Here is a 22,893-nt window from a genome sequence, read left to right as displayed (position 1 = left end):
CAGGAGGTCACAATCCCAGCTGGATCCTGGTTTTCCACAACATCCTCAGCTCACACTGATGACTAAGCAAAGAACTGCTTATGTGAGCATCCAAGGAGCAAACAAAGATGGGGGAAGGTGAGTCCAGGCAGCTGGCTGAAGACAAGATCCCATTTTATTCCTTGGCTCAAGGCCTTCCAACACCTTTGTGCAACTGAGCGTATCAGCAGCTGCATCATATCAAAAGAGGTTCCAGAAATGATAACAGAGTTCAACACTGTAAAAAAAAATCTTTATTGTGGTTAAAATATGTATCTTTTTGTAGAATATCTGTAATATTACATCCAAAGATTTATTTTTTGAAAAATCAACAATATTCTCTTCTTGAGATACAACCATGACATATAATACAACCCTCTGATACAATATGATTTTCCTTCAGTTTCTTTCCTTACAACTCACTGCTTACACAAAAAATCACTGACCATTTTTTGCCTCTACTTGTAGAGAAGCTTAAGCTTGTGAGCACATCTCATGTCTTTCTGGCATTTTGGTCTCTCATCCATCCCCTTGCCACCTGAGTTTCTGGTAGAGCAGTACAAGCAAGGATTCAGTAATCCTTGGCCCATACACTTTGAACATAAGAGTTCCTGTACACAAACCAAACAAATCTTACTCAGCTATCTCTGAGGTATGAACATAGGTCTCTTTTGGATAAGATATGTTGATGGAGGATAAATTAATGTTGGGAAGAAGAGAGCTCTTCCTCAGCCAGCATCCGTCCCATGACTATTCTATAGGTGCTGGTGGCTTCTGGAGGTGGAAGCAGGGTGTGTGTTCATGTGCGTGAATGCGCACCCATGTGTGTAGGTGCATGTAGACCTGAGCTTCAATGGGCAGGACAGGGAAGAGGGGCAGATGCCATCTAATGCCAAAAGTTACTTTGGTTCTGCCAGACCTGGAGGAGGTTTGGAACAACAGAGGAGGGACATGGAGCACCATTTATTTCTCTCATACTCTCGTTAGGATTGGAGGGTGAATAGGCAAGGGGAGATATACTGAGCAAAAGAGAGGGCCTGTGCCCGTGTGAAAGCATGCCTGGGGTGCAGGAACTCAATGGCTTTGAGTTGTATTTTAAGCTTGTCATTGGGGTGGCTTTATTTTACTCAGGGCCTGGCCAGGTTTTTCACTTTTTCTTTCACTCTCCGGATAAAGGAGGCTCAGGACTTCATTTTGATATGCCTTCATAATCTTTTTTTTTTTTTTCTTCTTTTTGGTAATACAGGTTAGTCTAATTATACAGCAGACTTGTTGATAATGTAATTTGACTGTTCTGAGTATTGGGGCTTTCTCTCCCAGCCCTGTCGAATTTGCGTGAGAGGTTTGTCTAGACAAGGAAATATAAGCACAAATTTGACAACCAGTACAATGCACGGAACAATGAGGGAGAGCATATAGGCATTTGGAAGATACCATCTGTATGATGACGGGCTCAGGAATCGGTTTCCACCGTAAACCAACGTGTGTGCAGTGCACAAAATCAGTGTCAGATATCCCAGTTTGGACTAGGGGAGAACAAAGGAAAGAAAGAAGTGGAGGTTAAAACAGTAAATTAAACCAGAACAAATGCAATTTACAGGACACAGTAAGCTTTGTGGAATGTGCCAACTTTGGGACTAATTGGGGACTGCTGAAATGAAACTGTTTTATACAATATAAAGGCTCTTACTGTCTTTTAATGAAGATTCATTCAAATGGATCTAGGTGAAACACACTTCTTTTTGTTTTTCTTTCTCCATCAATAATCCTGATCATTTTTGCTAGCTCACACATACTGCCTAGTGGTTGTCATATTTGTGAAAATGCAGTGAAAATGCTGAAATTCAGTGGAGAGATCCAAGCTTTTATTTGCTCTAGTGCTAATCCATCCAGAACTACCATACTGTGCAAGTTTTTGGCCTTGATAAAACATTCATTGATAGTAATTTCCCCTTTCCTGGCCTCCCCTCCCCTGCCAGCCCAGCTCCTGCAGAGGCACGGCAGCTTGCACCAAGCTTTCTCTGAACGGGGGGCTGAGATTATAGTGTTACCAAGGGCAGCCTGTTTATAGGCACAGCAGTTTTTAGAGTCTGCAGAAACTGCAGATTCTCTTTAGATGCTTGGCATTGAGAGGATCTGAGCTATAAAGTCATTTTTCAGACCCATTTTAACTGAATTATCTTGTGAACCAACAAAATTAGCCCAATAAATGGCTAAAATATTTTGTGACTTAGTATAATTGTGGAATTTGATAATTCCACAATGTCAGCTTTCTGTTTGTCATTTAGTAGCTCAGGTCTTCCCAATTTTCTCTTGTTAATGCAGTAATCCCAGCTGTACCATATACAGCCATCAGAGCAGTAGTGGTTTTTTACAGGTGAGCTGTATAGCCATGTAGATTTTTTTTCACTGTGTGACTGTGGATCGTGCACACATTACATCTGGAGATACTAATGGAGGAAAGCCCTAAGTCTCTAGTAAACCTGCCTGTGGTCATAGTTTATAAGGGAAGAAGGTTTTTCAGAATAAGTCTTTTTCTTACCTGTACAAATCGAAATTCTCGCCAGTTGACATTGTTGCTGACTGAAGGCAAGGAAGTTATTCCCAGAAGAACAAATAAAAAAAATCCTAAAATCCCCAAAGCCAAATAAGAGTCACTAAGCCAGGCATTAGTGGTATTGAGTGGTTCTGTTTTATTGTTCAGTACCTGAAGAAAAGAAGACCAGGTATATCTTAGTGATAGCAGTTTTAGGATCAATATGCAGAAAAAATATCCTTTAAGGTAACTAGGAGATAAATGTTATTCATTAACTCTCTGAAAATCATTGGAGATTTACCTTGAACACGTTCTCAAAAAGCAGAAGAGGCATAATATTACATATAGGTTCGATGTACCTATAGTTGTGGTGTGTGTTTTACACTGCTGTAGACCTACTGTTGAGGACAGGTATGTGATCCTTTGTTGTTAAATAAGGTCAGAAAGTCAAAATATGTGCCATTTTAAAAGTCAAAATATGTGTCATTCTTAAAGGTATATGGAGAAATAGGGAAATATGTTTCTTTAAATTAATGTTTAAATTTTCCCTGCTTATTTTATTAATTTGTAAACTATCTAGGAGGAGGACTGAGGCCAGAAGTCCCCTCAACTCAACATAATATCAACAAACTTTGGATATACCAATGATTAAAAGGAACATAGAAACTAGGAAAATAACCCTATTGTAAAGAACATTAGACTGTCTACATGGATTTCTGAAGCTCAAGATAGAAGGTAGTATTTGTTACAGGGCCAGAATAAAGGAAGACATAGAGCTTAACAAGACTTACCTGGGAGACAATTCGACTGCTGATTCTCCATCTTACGAAGGAGCGAATTGGGATAACAAGAGTGTACAAAACGTGCAGAGAAGCAAATGCCAAGGCTACTAGTCCAAGTTGTTTCCTACAGAGCATCCATTTGTCCAGCCAGTCTGGGAAACGGCGGTATTTGGTACCTCTGTATAACTGAATAATTGCAGCAAGTACACCAGGAAGATAAACCAAGGCGAGAAGGATGAGTGCCAATACAGGGCAGATCCGATTTGGAATGGAAATTACAATAAAAAATGAAAAGTCTTTGTTTTCATAAACATAAGGGTAAATTACATCACGAATCAAACAGTAGAAGAAGAAGAATGCGGTTAGGCCAAGGGACAAAAGGATGGGAAACTTCCACATTGGAAAGAGCTGCAGAGGGTAATTTTCTATTTCCTGAGCAGCCAAGAGGGATCCCTTATCTAATGGAGTGAGACCCAGTGCACGAACAATATCCATCACCATTTGTTTAGCTTCCATGTCATCTCCACAGACAAACACCTGCAGCCAAAAACAAACAGAAGTTTTATTTAGACAGACTTTTGTGACATCCTCTACTGCCATCCTACCTGGATATGGACGATGAGCACAAGCCTCCTAGGCTACTTGGCTTCCCTGCTGGCCTTAATTTATATAGGCAAAAAGTAGCCTATAGGTACTTTCTTGGCCAACAGGTCCAAGAACTAAGAATATAAGTCTTTCCTTTGGGGAAGGAGATTGTTTCAAGTGGCAAAATTTTGTATCTGTAAAGAACAATGTATAACACACTTAGTACAAGTCTTTGCCTGAAAGACTTAACATACTCTTTTGAAGACCTGCAAGCAGTTTGTAAGCACAAGATTTTGTAGGAGTAAATAGGAGCAAAATTTTCAGTTGCTGCTACAGTGGTTCGTAAGGACTCCAGGGAACTGGGGACAGAGATCTTTAAAACACGATTGCCCTATCACAAAAGTAAATATTATTTCTTTCCAAGTCTAGTAAAATAGTGAAGAAACCATCTTTTCTGTGAGTGTGCAAGACAACACTCCTTTTGGAACTGGGAGAAAGGGGGAAATTTCTGTTCTTGTTGATATGATGATGGCTTGTAGAGCCTAGGCTTCGAAGTCCTTGCGTCTTTAGTTTAGCCAAAACCATTTATCTGGCAGCAGAAAGCAAAGCTAGGAATGGTTTGAGTAGCTGGCTGAAACCGTGTATTGTACAACAGCACTGTCCCTCAGAGCAGCAGAAAACGGTAAAAATAAATGATTTGTCTTCAAGTAAGCTCCTGTGTTGCTTCCTATGACCAGCTCTGTGCTCGCTGGCCTGTGGTTAAGGAGCTGGTCAAAATGGTTTGCACACACTGTTGTTGCGTTTAACTTCTGTGGTGATGGATTCTGATTTAGAAAACTTTATTAATTTGTTCACCTTCCAGCTCACTTCTGTTGCCCATACTCATTCTGTTGCCCCATCATATCCCTTGCCTCCCTTTTTTTTCTCTCTTCATTTTATTCTTGCTTTGATATATTCTTCCTATCTCCTTTCTGTTTATCTTTACATTCCTGGTGAACAACTGATGCAGCCCTCATTTCCTCCTGATTTGCTGTCTCTCTCTTTCTAGCTCTGCTATCTTTCTTTCCTTGCTTCTCTAGTGTCTCCGAACACCTTACTGAGTTGGGAGGCAACCCATTGATATTCCTTGTCATGCCATATTACAAACCAATAGTAAAGTTTAGCTCACATTTAATTTGAAATGGACAATTATTGTGAAAATTCTATCTCAACCCTGTCTGATTTGTGTGTGCCATATGTGTTTTGTCTAGCTGTTAAGAAACTGTACGATATATAACTCTATGACACAGAAGACCCCCGTTGCTCAGTCTTACCTGACGGCTTGCATCCAGCGTGCCCGACTGCAAGGCCCAGGCTGACACGGTATTAAAGGCTTTCACAACCTTAGCGCCGGGCACCAGCTGAGCAAGGTACTCTGCATTGGATTCAGGATACTGGTTTATTTTTAAGTTGTTGCTTACGTCCACCAAGACTTTCCCATGGAGAATTTCTGCTAGTGGTGTAAGGAAGTTGTAATGTTGCCTCTGGATTGCTATAATGATGATGGCCGCTTTCTGTGCTGCCTCTGCGTGGCTCAACACCTCTGCATCCTTGGGAATCAGGCTGGATGTCTGTGCGCTCCGGCTTCCAAACACGACGGGGTAGCCGGACTGAATCATTTTATGCCCCAGAGCTCTTCCAAAATCTCCAGTTCCAAATATGCACACTGTCTCTCTTTTGTTAGAAGTGTTAGGAGCCAAAGCCATTTTGTTGGAAGAATTTTTATTCATCTGTTGAAAAAAAAAAGTAACAGGAACAAACTAAGCAAAACATCAGTCTCTTGAAAATGAAAGGTTAGCATCCACTCTGGCTATACAAAATAAATATCTGAGAGTTTTCTTGCCTCTTAATATGCTTCCTGCATGGTCTTCTGAATACACACTCTCAGAAGATTTCTGTACAGTTTTTTAAAAATGAGTTCTGGATATTCACCTCTCAGTCTCTTACAGCACCCTCTTTTCCATCCATTTTATGGATTTTAACATTCAGCTGAACTGTTGCAGGTTTCCTCTCTCAAAGGGAAAGCAGGAGGAAAGGATACAGAGGCACAGAGAGCAAGGGTTGCTCACGTTTCAGAGTACTTTCTGCTTATTTATGCTATAGAAAAACATTAAAGAGGAGTGTGTTTCTAATCAGATTAGAACCTGGAAAGTCTTTAGTAAAATACTTGAAGAAGAGATACTATTAAAGGTAGCTACAAACCTATCTGTTGTCCTCAGTATTTCCTTAATATGACTAGTCAGTGCCAGCTTGTTTTATTTTTGTTCTTCAATTTCCTGAAGAATGTCCCGTGAAGCATTTGGACGGTGCAATTGGAATATTTCATGTTGAACATTTATTTTTGATATATATATATTACTCATAATAAAAATCTCTTTGAGGTTTTTATCTATCCTCTTTTATCACTGTACCTGGAAGCTTCAAAGTCTTTAATGTATTATCCATGCCATAGCAGTATGTGCGCTCTGTACTTGCAGTGTGAGACCCATGATACACATACAGAATCGAAAAGGTCTGCTCCAAAGGTCTTGCAGTAGGTCCACATGCTGTTGTCCTCACTTTACAAAAGGTGAACTCAGACCAGAAAACCTAAGGCCCGAAGGAAGACCTCCAACAGGAGATCTTGAGAGACCCCTCTCTCGGACTGGCCAGCAATTTAGTACTTAGAGCAGCCATTTAATTTGCAGGAGCCCTGATTCAAGCCTTTCACTGCATCACAGGTAACTGTCTTAATTAAAGCTGTGGGAATAACTGATTTTCCAATTTGCAGGAAAGAAATACATGAAATAGTTAGCTAGACCCAAAACTATTGTTTTGCTATTGCTGTTTATTAACCATTTGCTTACATTCTTCTGTGAAGCACCAGAATGAAACTCTGCCATTTAAAAATACTGAGATGGTACTCTTCACTTTCTTTTGTATTTTTCTCTAGCCAGAACAGTTTTTGCTTTTTAAAAATCTATCATGATTTTAAATTGTTTGACCCAAAACTTGCATTTGTTTGGTGAATAAAAAAAAATCAAGCCTGAACTTCCCCTACCCTGCTGTGACCTCGACTTAAGGGCCGTGAGTCAGGGATGCACACATCTTTTTGGCCTGTGCTGTAGGGTGTAAGCTTCATTAGCAAGTTAGGCAGAGAAATGCTGAGAATCATATGCGAAGATTTTGGCTTGAACTAGCTCTGGATGTAGCTAGCTAGCCCTCAGCTGGCATCAGTGCCTGCTCAGCACCATCCTTGCAATGAGCTGTGGGAGCCCTGGGATTTAGAGAGCTGCCAAGGGCGTTTGGTTCTGGTCATTAGGGGAAGGCATTGATTCAGGCAGAGAAAGGCCCGAGGATCTGTGTGCTCGTGGCCTGTGTGGCTCGTGCAGGTCCCACGGGAGGCTTTGCAGCGCAGCAGGGTGTTAATCCCAGGGCTCCTGAAGCTGCAGTCCCAGCTGCCCAGCTGGACTCTGTGTACTTCGTCAAGTAACACACTGAGCGTGAACATAGCTACTCAAAGGGACCCATCTGAATGTCTCTTGCATATCTGTGTGCTCTGACACATGCATACAAATGCAAAGTCCTTTGACGTATTTAAAAATCATTCTCTGAGGGCTTTATTAATGTCCCATGAGGCTCTAATGTCACTAAAGCTATAAAACTCCTTTTTGGGGATAGTCTGTATTTCAAAAAGAAGAGTTGCATATGTAGTATTAATAAATGGTCCAACTCAGTACCTAATAAGACTCAACTTTCCTTTCTAAATTTTTCCTTTTAACAAGCAGGCTCCTATCTAAAATGAAAAGTAAAACTTATTTGTTACACATGATCATCCAGTTCAAAACTTCTGTATTTGCTCTCAAGAAAACATTAAGTTATTGCTGAGTGAACTGTGCAAATCATTCTCCTCTCCAGAGTAAGACTGGAGAGAAACAAAACTCAAATGGATGTTGCCAGGTAATATATTTGATAGATCGGTTAAAGTTATGTTTTGTTTGAGCTTATAAAAATATTTAATATAGAAATAGATACAGCAGCAAGAAATAAGTGTGTAATGTGCTTCCATTGTTCACTAATACTGAACATCTCATTTACTAGTGAGCACTGAACTCATCTTGTCAGAAAAGAGAAAAAGAGGGAGATGAAAAGAAAAATCAATGTAAGGAACATTCTTTTTTTCAAAATACAGTTTCTTGGAACGCTATCTAAGATGTAAAGGGACTTGTACATGGCAGTGAATATTATTCCATAGAAAGCTGAAGAGTTAAAGCTGCCTTTAATACTGGTGGTCTAATTTATCTTAATACCATTTTTAACAAGAGAGCCAATTTGCTTGAATAAAGTAAGCAGAATTTACTTTTTAAGAACTACTTAAAAGGGATGCCCATAGCTGTTATGATGGTACACATTATATATTAGAAATAAACTGGTCACCAATGAATTTTTTAACAAATTAAATATATTGTAAAACTGGTATTAATTTAATAGTGCATCTGCTACTTCTGAAAATCACATGTAAGACAAGGCAAGTTTGCTTTTAAATCCCAGGCCTCCTGGACCATGCCTCCTTCTAACAAAGACAGAAATTAAATTAATTTTCTCCACTGCCAGCTGGCTGTTGTTGAACTAAAAGAAGGTTGTGGGCTTTGCAGTGAACTTCTGGAGGTTAATTCAGGCAGTAGGTTATAAGCACATAGACAGTGCATAGATAAATTCTGGCTTTGCTGCGTGTATTTGAAGAAAATGCAGCCTCTGATGACAACTGGGTGGGTGTAAACTCAAAACAAAGAAAATGGCCTTCCAGAGTCCATGGCAGCGATAGCTGCAATGCGAGAAGATATTAATTTGCTATAGGACAAGGTGTGTTATTGTCATACATCAGTGTGAAAGATGTGAAGCAGAAGTACATCACAAGGAACACAGGGCCAGTCTGGTGTCCGGGAGCTCAGCCCAAAGGCTGACACTGGGGTCTCAGTAAGCAGCTGAGGGCAGTGGGGGTCCGTTCTGTGCCCATGGGTTATGCTGAGTGTTCTCAAAGCACCAGGGGAAAGCAGAAATACCAGCAAAGAAACGTATAATCATCGTCTGTTCTTTTATATAGGTACCCATATATTATCTGAGAAAAGGCATAGAGATTTGTATCCATACATAATATTTTTGCTTATATCCATCCCTCTAACATTAGAACACTAGTGATGCCTTTTGTTATTTGAAAGATAATCCATGTAAGCTTCTGTAATGATTAACTGTGTCCTTTCTCTTCTGCATGTTGCTGTATTCTTATACAATGAATTACCCTATTTTAAGGAAAATGGTGGTAATCTCTGAGCTGATTACCACTTGGTCAGTAATGATAAAAGGAGGTGCTGAAAGAAAAAAAGAAGCTGAATATGCCAAACTGTCATTTCTACTCACTACATAAACATTAGGGGAACTGAATGAAGGTACAATGTTTAGTTCAGCAATTGTATGTAAATACTTTGGTTATGTAGGAATTTGAATGAAGACAGGCACATTGCCTTGCACATGGGAAAAAGGAGGGATTTCCTAGCAGAAGCAATGCTGTAGATGAAGTACAGTGCCAAAAGTGGAAAGGCAGAGATGGGACTGAGATGTAGGCTGGGATGGGTAATGGAAAGATCAGAAAGATGTAACATGAAATGGCAGATGGGAGATCAGTGGAATGATTCAAAAGGTTGAAAGACAAGATGAAAGGAGCAGGAAAGAATAATTTTACTATTTACATTTAAAAAAGAAGAAAAACAAATAACTCTGGTAGTGATCTGAAGAGATTATCTAGTCCACCTCCCTCCCTAAGGCAGGATGAACTGTGTTTAAACCAAGTCTGACAGATGCTTGTCTAACCTGTTTGTAAAACCTTCCTGTGTTGTGGATCCTGGAGTCTTCCTCTCTTACTGCTTTCTCAGCCATACTATTAGACAGATTTTCCTATGTCTAATCTGTATTGCCTCCTCCAGAGTAGACACAGGTGTCAATTTATCCCCCGTCTCTTTGCAGCAGCCCTTATTGGACATGAAAGCTGTTACCATTTCACCCTTTTCTTCTCTAGATAAAAAAAACCCAGATCTTTCCCTGCAACTCATGCTTCTGAGAGTGGTGATCTTTCTCATGGCTTTCTTCTGATCTTTCTAGGCTAAACTGCTCCAACTGTTAATTAACAGTATGGTGCTAAAAGTGAATGCAGTATCTTGCTGAGATTTTACCAGATAGAAAAGGATTGTTTCACTTGCCTCACAGACAACGCATTGTCCCGCTGTCACATTTGTCTTATGCACAACACAGCTGATTCATAGCCAACTTGCGATGCATTAAGGCTATGAGTACTTTAACAAGTAGTGTGTGGCAACAGGAACCAAGATGTGCAGTGAAACAGCTGGTGCTGAGCACATGATGTTCACACTATCCATGTGTCTGAGATTTCCACCTTGGACTAACTTTGGTCCAGTACGGCAGCCTGAGTGCCCATCAGCAGCTGCAGTGCATTGGGGTGCACCTAAAGCATGTCTTCTAGTTCAGCTTCGTGAAAAAGAATCTAGTTTCATATGCTCCAGGAGCTCTCTGTGGTGTAAGAAAAGCTTGATACGTGGTGATCTGCTTATACATCTGACCAGAACTGAAATACTAATGTAAATGCATCCTGTTACCCCCAATCCTTTAATTGGACTGCCCCCACGCCACTTGCTCAGTCCTTGATTTCTGTAGTTTTTTCTGACTCAGAGCTGTATCATGCACTCATCCCTGTTGAATAGCACCATATTTTTTCAAACTGTAGCTTCAATTTGTCAAGATCATTCTGATTTCTAAGCCTGTCCTCTAACATGCTTGCAGCCCTTTTCAACTTTGTCAGATCGTCAGCTTTGATAAGCATAGTATCTATTCCAGCATCTATGCCATTTAATGAAATTCTGGAACAAGACTTTTGCCAGGAGAGACCCCCTGTATATCTGCAGTAAATGTAGTCTTCCATTTTGACAATGCTTAACTGAGAGAATGAAAATGCTTCTTTTGCGAGTTCTGCAGAACCTTACCTTATATTAGTTTAATCTAGACTGCATTTTCCCAGTATGCTTTTGGAAATAATCTCTACCATTTACCATACTAAAAACTTCACTCATGTCAAGTTGGATAGCCTCTGTGATTCACAAGGCCTGTTACCCTGTTATAAGAGGAAATGAGGTTGGTTTGGAATGATTTGTTCTTAATTAATCCATGTGCCTATAACCCATTTCTTATCTTCTATTTGCTTCCTCTATTTGTTTGATAATTGCACTTAAATGGATTGGGCCATAATTCTGCACCTCCTCTTTCTTCTTACTTTTAAAGATAGCTGTTATTCTTGCCTTTCCAGTGTTTCAAAACTTTACTTCTTCCACACAGTTCTTAAAGATAGTTATTAATGGCTGTGGAAATGCTTCAGTTATCCCCAGAACAATGTGAGGTGAATTCCATCAGCCCCGCTGATCTCAGGTCATTTAACTCACCTGAGCACCGCCTAATCTGTTTCTTCTGTCATCTAGCTGGAATTTTCAGCTCTGTGCTACTGGTGTAAACCCTTTCATCACAGTTGACCCTTCTAGTGAAGAAAGAGCAGAATAGGCATTACAGAGCTGGCTTTCTTGGAGTCATTAGTCAATAGCTTTCTCTCAGTTGAGTGGTGGATCAATTCTCTCCTTGATTTTCCTTGAACAGTTTATGTTTTTACAGGAAACTTCTTGTTATTCTAGATGTACCTTACTAACTACATTTCTTTTTGTGCTGTGGCTTTTCAAATCTTATCAACATATTAGTACTATTCTTCTGTGCTTGTCCATAGATTTTGATTTATTTATGCTATTTGAGTTTGAAGTTTCTGAAGAACTCATAGCTCCAGCCACGTGGCTGTCTTACTGCAGTCCTTGCTCTGCATTGCAATCTTTATGTCTCTGCTTTTAACATAGTTTCTTTAAGCAGCTGCTAAGCCTTCTGACCTCACTTTCCTCTCAAATTGTACTTCTCGTGGAACATCACCTTCCCACCTTCGGAATCTAGTATACTTTGCTTATTATTCTGCTAGATGGACAAGTCCATTTTTGAGCACTTGATCTTGTCTGGTGGCCTGTGGTCACTCCCAGCCATGACAGAACCTCTGTATTTTCCTCTCTATTTCCAAAACCTTCAGGGCAAAAGTTTAGAAGATGAAGCAGGATATAAGGACTATGAGAAGATAAATGCCCAAAGCATTGCCAGGAATTTGATCCATAGCCATGTAAAAGAAAGGTTTATAAGTAGAATAAGAAGAGAGTTAATGGCCAGCAGAGCTGTGATCCAGGCAGGTTATGGTGTTGTCTACTGTAGGGACTAGTCTCAAGATTTACAACACTGATCCATTTATCATCTTGCTTTTTTTTTTCTTTTTGAGCTCATTGTAAAAATCATAATCCCAAAAGTGGTCGTAAAGATTATATGCAGAACCAATAGTATGGAAGCGTAACCTTAAAAAGCAAAGTATCAAAGGCCCTCTTTCTATGTAAACTAAATGGTTTCACTGCTATTTCCTTGTAAATAACAGCAGGGACTCTGTTACACTATGCAAATATTAAACAGTGCTAGGCATGCGAATGGCCTCTCCGGAGCAGCTTGCTGTTGTTCTAGTACAACATTCTGGACGCAAATAAAGGTCCTGACATAATACATCTGGCTGATTATATAGCATGCTGGGGGTAGATTCATCTGTGTGAATTCATATACAGTTATACATGAGTCATGACAACAGTATTGACTGCGTATTCCAGTGATTCATGTACTAGAATATCAGTATGAACAGTGTTTTCTAGGTTCACCTTTCCAGAAAAAACTTCTTTCTTCAGATTTCAGAAGGGTTATTTTTCTATAACGATGGGGAGACACTTGGATTGACACTTTGGAGCTTATTAAATTTATTCCATTGCACAGCTGAACTCTAATAGTATGCTGCTGCATGAAGAAGTTAATTCTTCCCTCAGGTTCACTAACCTTTGGTGTTTAACTTTGCTTGTACAGTGGTGAAACCAGGACATCTGGGGATAAGTGGTCTGGCTTCACACTATGCCCTCCTGTAGACCTCATTTTAAGCTGCTGACATGACTTCTTACATCTAATCTTAACTCTATTGCTCTTTTAACACAGAGAATTCGTCTGTTTCTGTTTTCTTTTTTCCCAAATCTCTCATTGTCATTACAGCAAGGATCAGCTGAACTTTCTCACACAACATGCACATATATAAGTCCTCAAGCCTCTGCTAAAGGTCTTTTTCAGCCAAAGCTCTGTATCATCCTGGTCAGGAAGAACCTGAAAACATTTAGTTCCTTACATGGATTCAAGAACTTGTTTACATAGTTTGAACCACACAGGCAGGGCTAAGCACATTGCAACTCATTTCACCAATAGAGATTCAGAGTGTGTCTCTCTCAAAACACTTTGAAACCAGATTCTCACCACCACTATGGAGAGAAAGCCCAGCATGCCATCAGACTTGATGTGATTACACGTCTTAATCCTGATGTGCAACTGTGAGCTGATCTTGAGTTGGCATTTATAACCAAACTGGTGAAAATAAGCCCTTTGGAGGTGTCCCGTGTCCTGCCGACCTTCCTCATACCTCTTTGAACCGACTAAACAGGTTCAGTCAGGTTTGCTTCCCCAATGCCTCTGTGTACACGTGGTCCTTCCCTACCTGATAAACGTGCATCATTCTCAAACATGGGTGGGCTGCACTCGTGGTAACCACGGTGCTTTGACACCATGCTAATGGCATGTACTCATGCTGGTGGCAATGAAGAACAGTGCCTGCAACCAAGATCATCAAAGGCAGTGGAAGTTGCGGGTTTTTTTCTTTTTTTTTTTTTTTATATCAAGTCTCTCTTTAAATTTCTTCCTTCAAATCCTTGTATAACTGTGGATGGGCATGGTGAACTTCAACCAAATAAGTAAATGAGTGCGTATTTTTGTTTGGAATTATACTTTTTTGGTTGGTAATTTTTAGTTTCCCATGCTGTCAGGCTCTCCAAAGTTAAACAATTTCTTTCAGGAATACAGTTAATTCTCATTACTGCCTTGGCTGTTTATTGCATGTACTGACAAGTAGTCAGCCCCAACTGTTTTTTTTTTTTTTTTGTAAATGAGAATCCCATTTTGTCTTGTCATCTGTGATCAAAAGGTGTGTATTAGACAAAAGTGCCTTAATACACTAAAATTACATATAGTAGCCCATTAAATATAGTAGAAAAAGAGAGTGATTAATACTTCATTTCTTGCGTATGTAGTACTGCAGCTTTGGAAATATTTTTATGAAGTATTTCACATATGCATAATATTCAGTAATCCTGGTGTAGCTTGGAAAACAGGTGAAATGCGATTTAAACAGTCTCCTTGGAAAGACATGTACACTACTCTGAGGCAATCTCATTTACTTAAAATTTCATGTTACTGTTCCCACAGAGAGAGAAAGAACACAGTCTGTAACAAATACTGTTTCTTATAAGCTGACAGTTGTAGAACCAAATCTTCCCTAAATTATAAACTACATTTTCTGTTCCTTGATACACCTAAAACTGAAAGGCATGTGGCTAAACTACTCTCCCATGATTAATCCAGTACTTAAACACATAAAGAAAATAGCAGAATAGCTCCTAACAAACGTATTACAGCAAATTATTCATGAATTTTCTTTCAGGCAAATGAATATCTGCTGTTCTTCTCAGCAGAAAATCCTGGGCTCCAAGTTTTGACAAAGCTGATAAAAAATAATTGTTTGAGACAATAAATCCTCCTGCAGAGGACATTGCATTTCCCACATCTTCACTTTTTATCAGGAGAACACTAAAGCTGCCTGGAGGCTCTTCAAACAGATGAAGTATAGGCCTAAATAGATGTGCTTAATGTTGTCTAAATCATAGCAAAGTACTGAGAGAACTGGAAATCTCACCACCTCCAACTGCTCCCATAAACACGTAAGAACCCAGCTATAACTTGAGTAATTTCCTCAGTCTTTTCAGGGCTATTGTACTGTTCTGAGGTGTGTAGGTATTAAGCTTTAATCTAGCCTAGTCACCTGCAAGGAGAATGAAAATATTTCATAAAACACCTGAAGGTGAGCAAGGGTGAGAAGGAGAGACAGACCTGCCTACAGTGCAGGGGGCACTGGATTTATCCCGGTTGGCCCAGAAGATCTCCTGAGACCTTGAAAGACATGTTTTCAGATCCACCACATGTGGAGAAGTGCCTCCTGGATTCCTGCTGAGTCATCCCTTCACTGTGAAGCTATTCTTCTGAGCATCTTTTATCTGCCATTTAGAGACATTAACAAATAGCTCTGTTTTACAGAGAAATAAGACTAGAAATAATGAAGCCTGGCTTCCTAGGGGTTTGTGTTTCTTGGCTGATTACAAGCACTGATTGAAGCTGTTTCCAATCACAGGAGATGACTTCTATAACATTTCTTCTCATGTCGATTTTTAGGTCTTTTAAATGTATATAGTCATAGCATAGTCTTTCATTTTTCAGGATTCTTCTATGGAGTCTTCAGTTGCCTTTTTTTCATGTAACATAAGGAAAACAGGGCCCTCGCTCCTCCTGGTATATTTGTTTGAAATCAGCACTAAAAAAATGATTGAGGAACACACATAAACATACACTCATGTACCTCTGCATGATCAGAGAAATCTCACTTCCTACAGAAATCAGGCTAAAATAATGGACACCCTAAAAAATTCATGATGTACACACACCCACATGCATGTCTGTACCACCAAAAGAGAAGGAAACAAGTGAGAAATGGGTCTTCACTTGTGACCCCATGTTGTTGTGGTCTGTCGAAAGGCACGGAGGACGAGCCAGGAGATGTTATTTGGGATGGTTTTACTGACAGCCCATCAGTAGAATACACCGAGACTGGAATTAGCTGGCATTGCACCAGCAACCAAACAAACCCAGACCTTCAGAGTGCTAAAAATGTAAGACTTCAAACCAGGTATTTATTATGAGCTCTAGGAGTGCGTGGTAAGCCTGATTCTCTTCCCATTTACACTAATGGAATTGTTGATTTTCAGTTAACTTGCTTTTGGTCCGGGTTGGCACAAGCAGGAAGAAAATGATAACACCTGTGATAAAATCAAAGGTAAGGTGGCTGCTGAGGCACAGTGGCGATGTTCTTGGCTGTCTTATGCTCTTAGAAATCTAAAGAGTGGGAAGGAGAGTATGATGAAAGATTTGAGAAAAAGGAGCATGAACATGAAGTTTTCTTGCCAAAACAAATATATGTGGATTTGCAATATGTCTGGAATGGGGCCAAGCAGATTTTACAGAAACTTCATTAATCTGTGTTCTTACTTGCACAAGCCTATACACTAAAATGCTGATATAAAAAACTGTTTAAAGACATACAATTTAACAGCAGATAAATTTATCAGCTCCCTTATTCACTTCATATGAAGTACATTAAATGTATTTACTAGCTCTTTTTGGTTTCCTTCCTTTCTTTTGCATGGACGTGAACGTTTTCCTCTCCTACTTGACTGCAGTCAAGTGGCATCTGCAGAGACATGCCTGCCTTCAGGACTAAATGAACACTGATATTTTCTGAAATAAAGAAATTATGTTCCTCAAAAAGAAATCAGGCAATCTTTTAAAAACTAGTTCTTTCTCAAGATGGAAGAAATTCTGCTTCTTACTGAGCCAATGATTTCAGGAGTCTTTAAGCAACAACCTTAAGCTGCAGGCTTCAAAAATTATCTGCTGAGAAGCCTGAATTTAAAAAACATGCTTTTAAAATAAGAAAAAAACAGAGATGAGATTAATAAAAAATTTGCAGAACTGTTGAGAGCAGCATCCTATACTGAGAAATGGAAAGACATAGTTTGTTATTTTTTTTGACCAAAGCTCCCTTTGAGTTCAGCTCAGGTTTTGCAGATGCCCAAGCTGCTGCTGGTAATTCCCTGGCCTGGCAAGCGGGGATGGGTGTGCGCAGCAGTGGGTCATTACCTTGGCTCCTAGCCCAGGTGTTGGTACAGATGAAACCTCTCTGCCAGGGTACTACTGCCTGTGAGCTACTGCTCTTGGAGCACAGCATTGCCACCGAATTGCTTGCAGTGGAGCACAGGGCAGGCAGCGTTATGCTATGCAGTGATCAACAGGGGCCTAGGAAACCTTACACAAGATCTCTTTCAAATCTGTGCTGCCTGAGCCCTGTTACACAGAGGCTGCTACCTTCAGAGAGAGGTCACCCTGGTTTCTGTCTTCTACTTGCTCGTGGGTCTCAGACAAGGCCACTGGGTATCTCTTGTTCCTACCACTGTGAAATATGTGGGGTCAAGGCAGAAGTTATGTTCTTGGTTCTGCATGTCAAGACCACGCAATAAGCAAGAAGGGAGTGTGCCATGCCCTATCTGTGCAGTTGGAGTGAAGGAAAAGGTGGATATGTGGGACATGATATGGAGCATAGACAAATGAAAAGCTTATGTGTTCTTACTAAACTTGGCTGAAGAGGAAAGAAGAGGGTGCCAGGAGATACAACACAAAGTGTCATGCTGCTTTTGTAGTTGCCTAATTGGACAAAATAATTCCCTCCTGCAGGGTGACCCTCTCTTGCGGTTCCAGCAAGGAAATGCAATACAAAATGAGGAACTGGGTTTTCTGAATAAACCCATTGTCTTTATTGCATTACCATTTTATGCTATTATGATTATTGCATAATTACCCACTTGTTGTGAGTACCCATGTCTTTTTACGTATTTCCTGCTCTCACAGTCCTTGTAGCATGGGACCACCCCAGAGAAATCCTTTGTCAAACATTCCTGTGCTCTAATGATGCTAGAAAGTGTTTTGCTCTTTGGCAATCAACCTCTCAACTAAATTTCTTAGCACTTAAGGCTTGTTTATCTAGAGGCCTACAGAAATTTGCTCGCATAGTTGGTATCACTAATGGATTGGTGACAGGCAGCAGTAAAACACTTTGATCCCAGTCCTCAGGTGCTGTAATGTGTCTGAGGTGGATGGCTGAGCCGCTTCCACCATTGATCAAGCAGTTTGTAGCAGATTATTATAATTAAGCACCTTTGAAGTGCTAAGTTATATGAAGCTCTGGTGCAGTTCAGGTTGTAGAATTCAAATGAAATTTATTAATATTCTCATTTTTATGGGATAGCATGCTCTTTATGGAAATGTTTTTTCTGCATATTCAGATTTGTCCTGGTGAGGCTGCTCCACTTGGAAAAAGCACATGGAGGGAAATCATCCAGAGCTGAGAACCTCTCCTCACTCCTGACTTAATCTTAACCTCATGTTTTCCTAAGCAAGTCATGGGATCTGCATCTCCCAGTGGAAGTTTAGACCTAGCCTTGTCACTGAACCAGGGTGATCTGCAGCCCTTTGCAAGCACAACACACAAAGCAGCTCAGCCAAGCATGAGAAGAGCAGTCCTCAGCCGGGTAGCCTGAACCTGTGCCTCCAGCACACCACCACCACCAAAGTTAGAGCATTTCTCCAGTAATCCCACCAGGAGAGGGTCACCTCAACAGTTTAGTAAAGTAAAAAAAAAATAGTTTGAAGCCACCTTTGCAATTGTGTCTCCAGAGCTGTACTCCGTAGTCACTATGAGGTTGGGAGGCAGCTTTGTCAGTCCTCTAATTAATGCTTTTTCTGGCAGCTATTCCCGCTCCTCCTCCGTTTCCAAGAAGCACCGATATAACCAGCACTTACCCAAGCTGCCACCCACTGCCCGCCCCAGCCCTGCCGGAGCACCCTGCCCAAACCGTGGCAGCAGGTAGGAGAGAGCTGTTTTCGGCAGCCCAGAAGATGCTCCACGAGGACATTTGAGAGTGCACCCATTTCTCACAGCCCTGTCTACGACATCAAGTAAGTGAATTTTCTATTTCATTGGCCATGCTCTCACCAAGGGGAATACATGTCGGAGAAATTAAAAAAAAAAAAGACAGTATGTGGGTCTAAACAGTGATGTCAAAAGAAGAAAAAACACCTCAATTTTTTGTTTTAGAACATGCAGGGACAAAAAAACCCCCACATTTGAACCGCAATAAGCATCTGTAAAGGTGACATTCAAATACCTGTTCCTACCTTTTCTTCCCAAAAACCAGCTTTCAAAAACCCAAGTCAATATACATTAAAATCTAAATAGAATAAAAACAAACTCAAAATGCCAACATCTATAAAATGTCCCACAGAAAATAAAATGTTTAAAATGTTGCAGTTCCACTCTGCTAGCACTGTAACTAAGAACAGAATGGGAGAAACGGTTGGCTCAAATCTTGAAGTTACCAAATAAACAGGTTTTAATAAAAATAGACTGGGAAGCAGTGAGGGAGGCCTTAAAATATGCAGATTTTAACTGCTCTCCCTGAAAGCCTCAGACAGCCTTGCTGTCTGTATTTCTGAGGGACTGGATCTGTAGGGAGGAAAAGGTGGTTCTGAGCACTCAACGCCCACGCTAGGCACATTGCTGAGGTTTTTACTTTGGACTAGCTCTGGTCTGGTCCTGTGACCTTAATTGCTATTAGTGGTGGGATTGTTTTGTTTCACCCAAGAGCAGCCAAGACAGCATGTCCCCAGCCTCCTCTGCGATGTGGAACACGCAAGGTACATGGCAGAGGGCAGCAGAGTGAGTTCCCAAGTGAGCTCCTGCTCTGAAATAAAACCCTAATGTAGGCAACACACTTTTTGTTAATAATTTCTCAACACGAAGTATTTATATCTTATATTATATCTTATCTTATATTATATCCAGTTATAATTTCTGCCTGTAACTAAGAGAAGTAATTTAAAAACATGCTATCTGCCTAAAATTTTATACATATGAAAAATGCTTAATATGTTTGTATGAGAAAATTCCAGTATGGAGGAAGAAAGTACAGGGATGCTTGATTTCTCAATGACTATTTGAATATTTTGCTATGTAGTTACAGTACTACTTCATGCTAGTCTAAATCATTGCTATTAACAAATCTAGGAGCTTCAGGAAGGCCACATCTAAAAAAGAATTTATATCTACCACTAATTGCGTCATTTTAGGAAGTCTCAACAGTCTTGAAAAAATTGGCCTACAGTCTGAGTGACAGTTTGTGTTGCAAATTTAGAGGGGATATGAAATTTTCCTATATCAAAGCTGAAGAACAGTTCTTAGAGCTGTAAATGTTCTCTGAATTAATAATGTGGAGCTGGTATAAGACAATAGTTAAGAAAAATCCATTTCTTTCTGCAGCATTTAAGCCCCTTGCTTATAAAATATTAAACAAGATTAAAATTGATATGCTGCTTGAATGGGAAGAGAAAACATGAAATCCACATATGAATCCAGAAGTGAAAAGAATCATTAGTTCCAACTGTTGTTAGTAATAACTTATGATTTGGGGTAAATCAAAAACCCTTGTAGTACCTGCACTTGCTACTAAAATTCAAACCAGAATTTTGGTTCTGGCTTAGGAAAGGAAGTCTGCTTTCTAGCTTCATCATTTAAAACCCACTGACCACTCCTTATTTGCAGAAGCTTTCTCCACTTCTTTAAGTATAGCAAACACCTCTGGAAGATTAAATAAACTTGTTATCTGATATGTAAGCTCTCTGAATATCAATTGACTAATCCAAAGTTCTGGTTCGTCCTAATTTTACAGATACGAATCCCTCCCTATGTCTCAGTGCTTCCTTACATCAGCTCTTAGTGACTAATATGTTGTATAATGTCAATACAAAACCAAGAGACATGGCCTGGCTTTGTATTTTGTTGTCTAGCAGGGAGAAAGGCTGGGGTAAAATTCTATCAGGAGACTTAAAAATTTAAGTTCAAGCCCGCCTAAACTTCTCAGGTTGACAGTTTAGCCATTCTGTTCCCCATACCCGCCTGCAGAAGTGAGAGAAACCCGTGTCTCATCTGTGTAAAACTCACCTGTGCACTCAACCTCCTGCAGTCCCCCTAGGCAAGCCAGTGCTTTCCCAGCTGGTGAGATTCTGTTTGCGCTGGATCAAGAGAGAGCTCAGGAGCTGGAGAGAAGTCCTATTGCCTGGAGCAGAGTGCAGAAACCCTGACAGCCTCACTGGCATTTATCTAGTGGAAGCCAGGGCGAGCGCACAGGGGAGGGCGAGATGAGGGGATGTTGCAAGCCTTGTCTGTCTGTGCGGGGTGAAAGAACTTCCCGTCAAAGTCTCAGGGAAAGTCCCAGCCTTTGTATTTACAGCTGAGGTGAAGCTGTGGTTGCTTTTGTCATGCTGGCACTGACTTGCCCCTTGGCTATCTGCCAGAGCTAAGGTTTGGCTGAGTTCCCCTACTCTTGGAAGACTAACATGAGAACTGCAGAAGCCAAGAATGCTGTAGAAGCACAACAGCAACTATTTGCCTGGAAGGAGGGCTGCTTTTTTTGTGTCATGGCTCTCCTGTGCCATTCCAGCTGTGGGTAGGGACAGTAAGAATGTCACATCGGGATGAAAGGAATTTGGCATGGGGATGGTTGAAAGTACCTGATCTCTGAGATTCTCTAAATATTCTTGGCAGCTACAGTGATCCTGTGGAGCCAGAGCCTGCGATGGATACGTATTAAGAAATGAGTCTTTAAGGGATAAGCCTCTGGTAGGTTGCAAAGCTCTTGATGTTACACATCTGTTTGGAATGGGACATAATTCAAAACAGATGCCTTGAGCATCAAGAGATCACTGGACAGGATCATAGTCCAGATAGGAGAAAGGGGCTAAGAGAGTCCCACTAGCACTGAGATTTTATAAGAAGTTTGGAAAATGAATTGAAGGGGATTTAAATAATGTTGCACTCTAGATTTGCAAGCAATGCCTGCCAGTAAAGAGGAACAAAGTAAAAGAAAAATATTTTTTACATCAGCTTGCCTTTGGAAGACTTACTGGAAACTAACTAGGAAAACAAGAAAAGGCATAGAGAACATAAAACATAGAGGTAATCTCTGAAAAAAAGTAGGGACAAGAAGTTTCATTCAGAACAATCTGTGACTGCACTAGGGCTGAAGAAACTGTTTTTGAGGGCTTGAGTTCTAGAGAAGAGATCAGATCATGTTTGAGATTTAGGACAGGAACAGCCCTTGTTATTTGTGCACTGTGACAAAGAGCACAAGCCAGTGTGATGCCTGAACCACTGGAAAAGATCCAGGAACTGAAAAAGGTGATATCACTTTGGATGAGCTTGGAAGATTCAGCAAGGTCCACATGGCATGGGCAAAGAGAATGAGCTGGCTCAGAATGGCTTACCGGAGCAAAGGGCACCGAGGCAGTGGACATGTCTGGGGTTAAACAGTGTAGTATTCATTTTCAGCTGACCCATCAACAAACATGCTGCCAAAAATAGTGTTATTAAATTAAAACCTACAGGGAATGGAAAGGAAGACAGTTGACTCACAGAGCTTAAAATCACAAGGCTAACCCTGTAGAAAATATATGAGAAATAAATGTACAAATTCATAATAGATGGAAAAAAGGTGCAAGTGCTATGCCCTTCAGAGCATCAAGGTGATCTAAGCATTTAGATCCTGTGTAAGAACATGAGCAAAATAGCTGAGAAATAATTTGAAGCCATTTCCCAGTGGATCAATACCTCAGGAATATTACAAAATGCAGGAAAGTGTTGAATTGTCCAACAATTCTCACACCTGTGTGAGCCCTTCACATCGTAAGACCATGCTTTAAGGAGGAGCTGGATACACTCATTGCTCTAGGATGACTGGAGGAATTGACAGAGCAGTTCTTGTAGTTATAGAAAAGATGGATGAAACACCTTGTTTGTCTGTAGATAGATCTGAAGGAACAAAACAGGTCTGTTACACTACCGAGGGAAGACATGGTCAGTGACAAATACCTCTCTGTCCCTAGCACATTACAGGCCTCCTGGTGGGTGTTCATATTAGGAAAAAGAAAAGAGGAGGTTTTTTTTGAACTTCCATGAAACTTTTG

General features: G+C 40.4%; 1 protein-coding gene across 1 annotated transcript; it reads right to left on the bottom strand.

Moving 5' to 3' along the window:
* Positions 1-382: 382 nt before the first annotated feature.
* STEAP4 (STEAP4 metalloreductase) lies at positions 383-21,075 on the bottom strand. Its single transcript, XM_082309950.1, has 5 exons — positions 20,873-21,075; positions 5,235-5,690; positions 3,346-3,873; positions 2,561-2,725; positions 383-1,544 (listed from the first exon to the last, which is right to left on the bottom strand). The coding sequence occupies exons 2-5, from the start codon at positions 5,688-5,690 to the stop codon at positions 1,275-1,277; spliced, it is 1,419 nt and encodes a 472-aa protein (XP_082166076.1). The 5' UTR covers positions 20,873-21,075; the 3' UTR covers positions 383-1,274.
* Between the last annotated feature and the right edge of the window lie 1,818 nt (positions 21,076-22,893).

This window comes from Platalea leucorodia (genome assembly GCF_965183815.1).
Source record: "Platalea leucorodia genome assembly, chromosome: 1".
NCBI classification, from domain to species: domain Eukaryota; kingdom Metazoa; phylum Chordata; class Aves; order Pelecaniformes; family Threskiornithidae; genus Platalea; species Platalea leucorodia.
The sequence above is the reverse complement of the archived record's forward strand: the minus strand, read 5'-3'. Positions and strand labels throughout refer to the sequence as shown.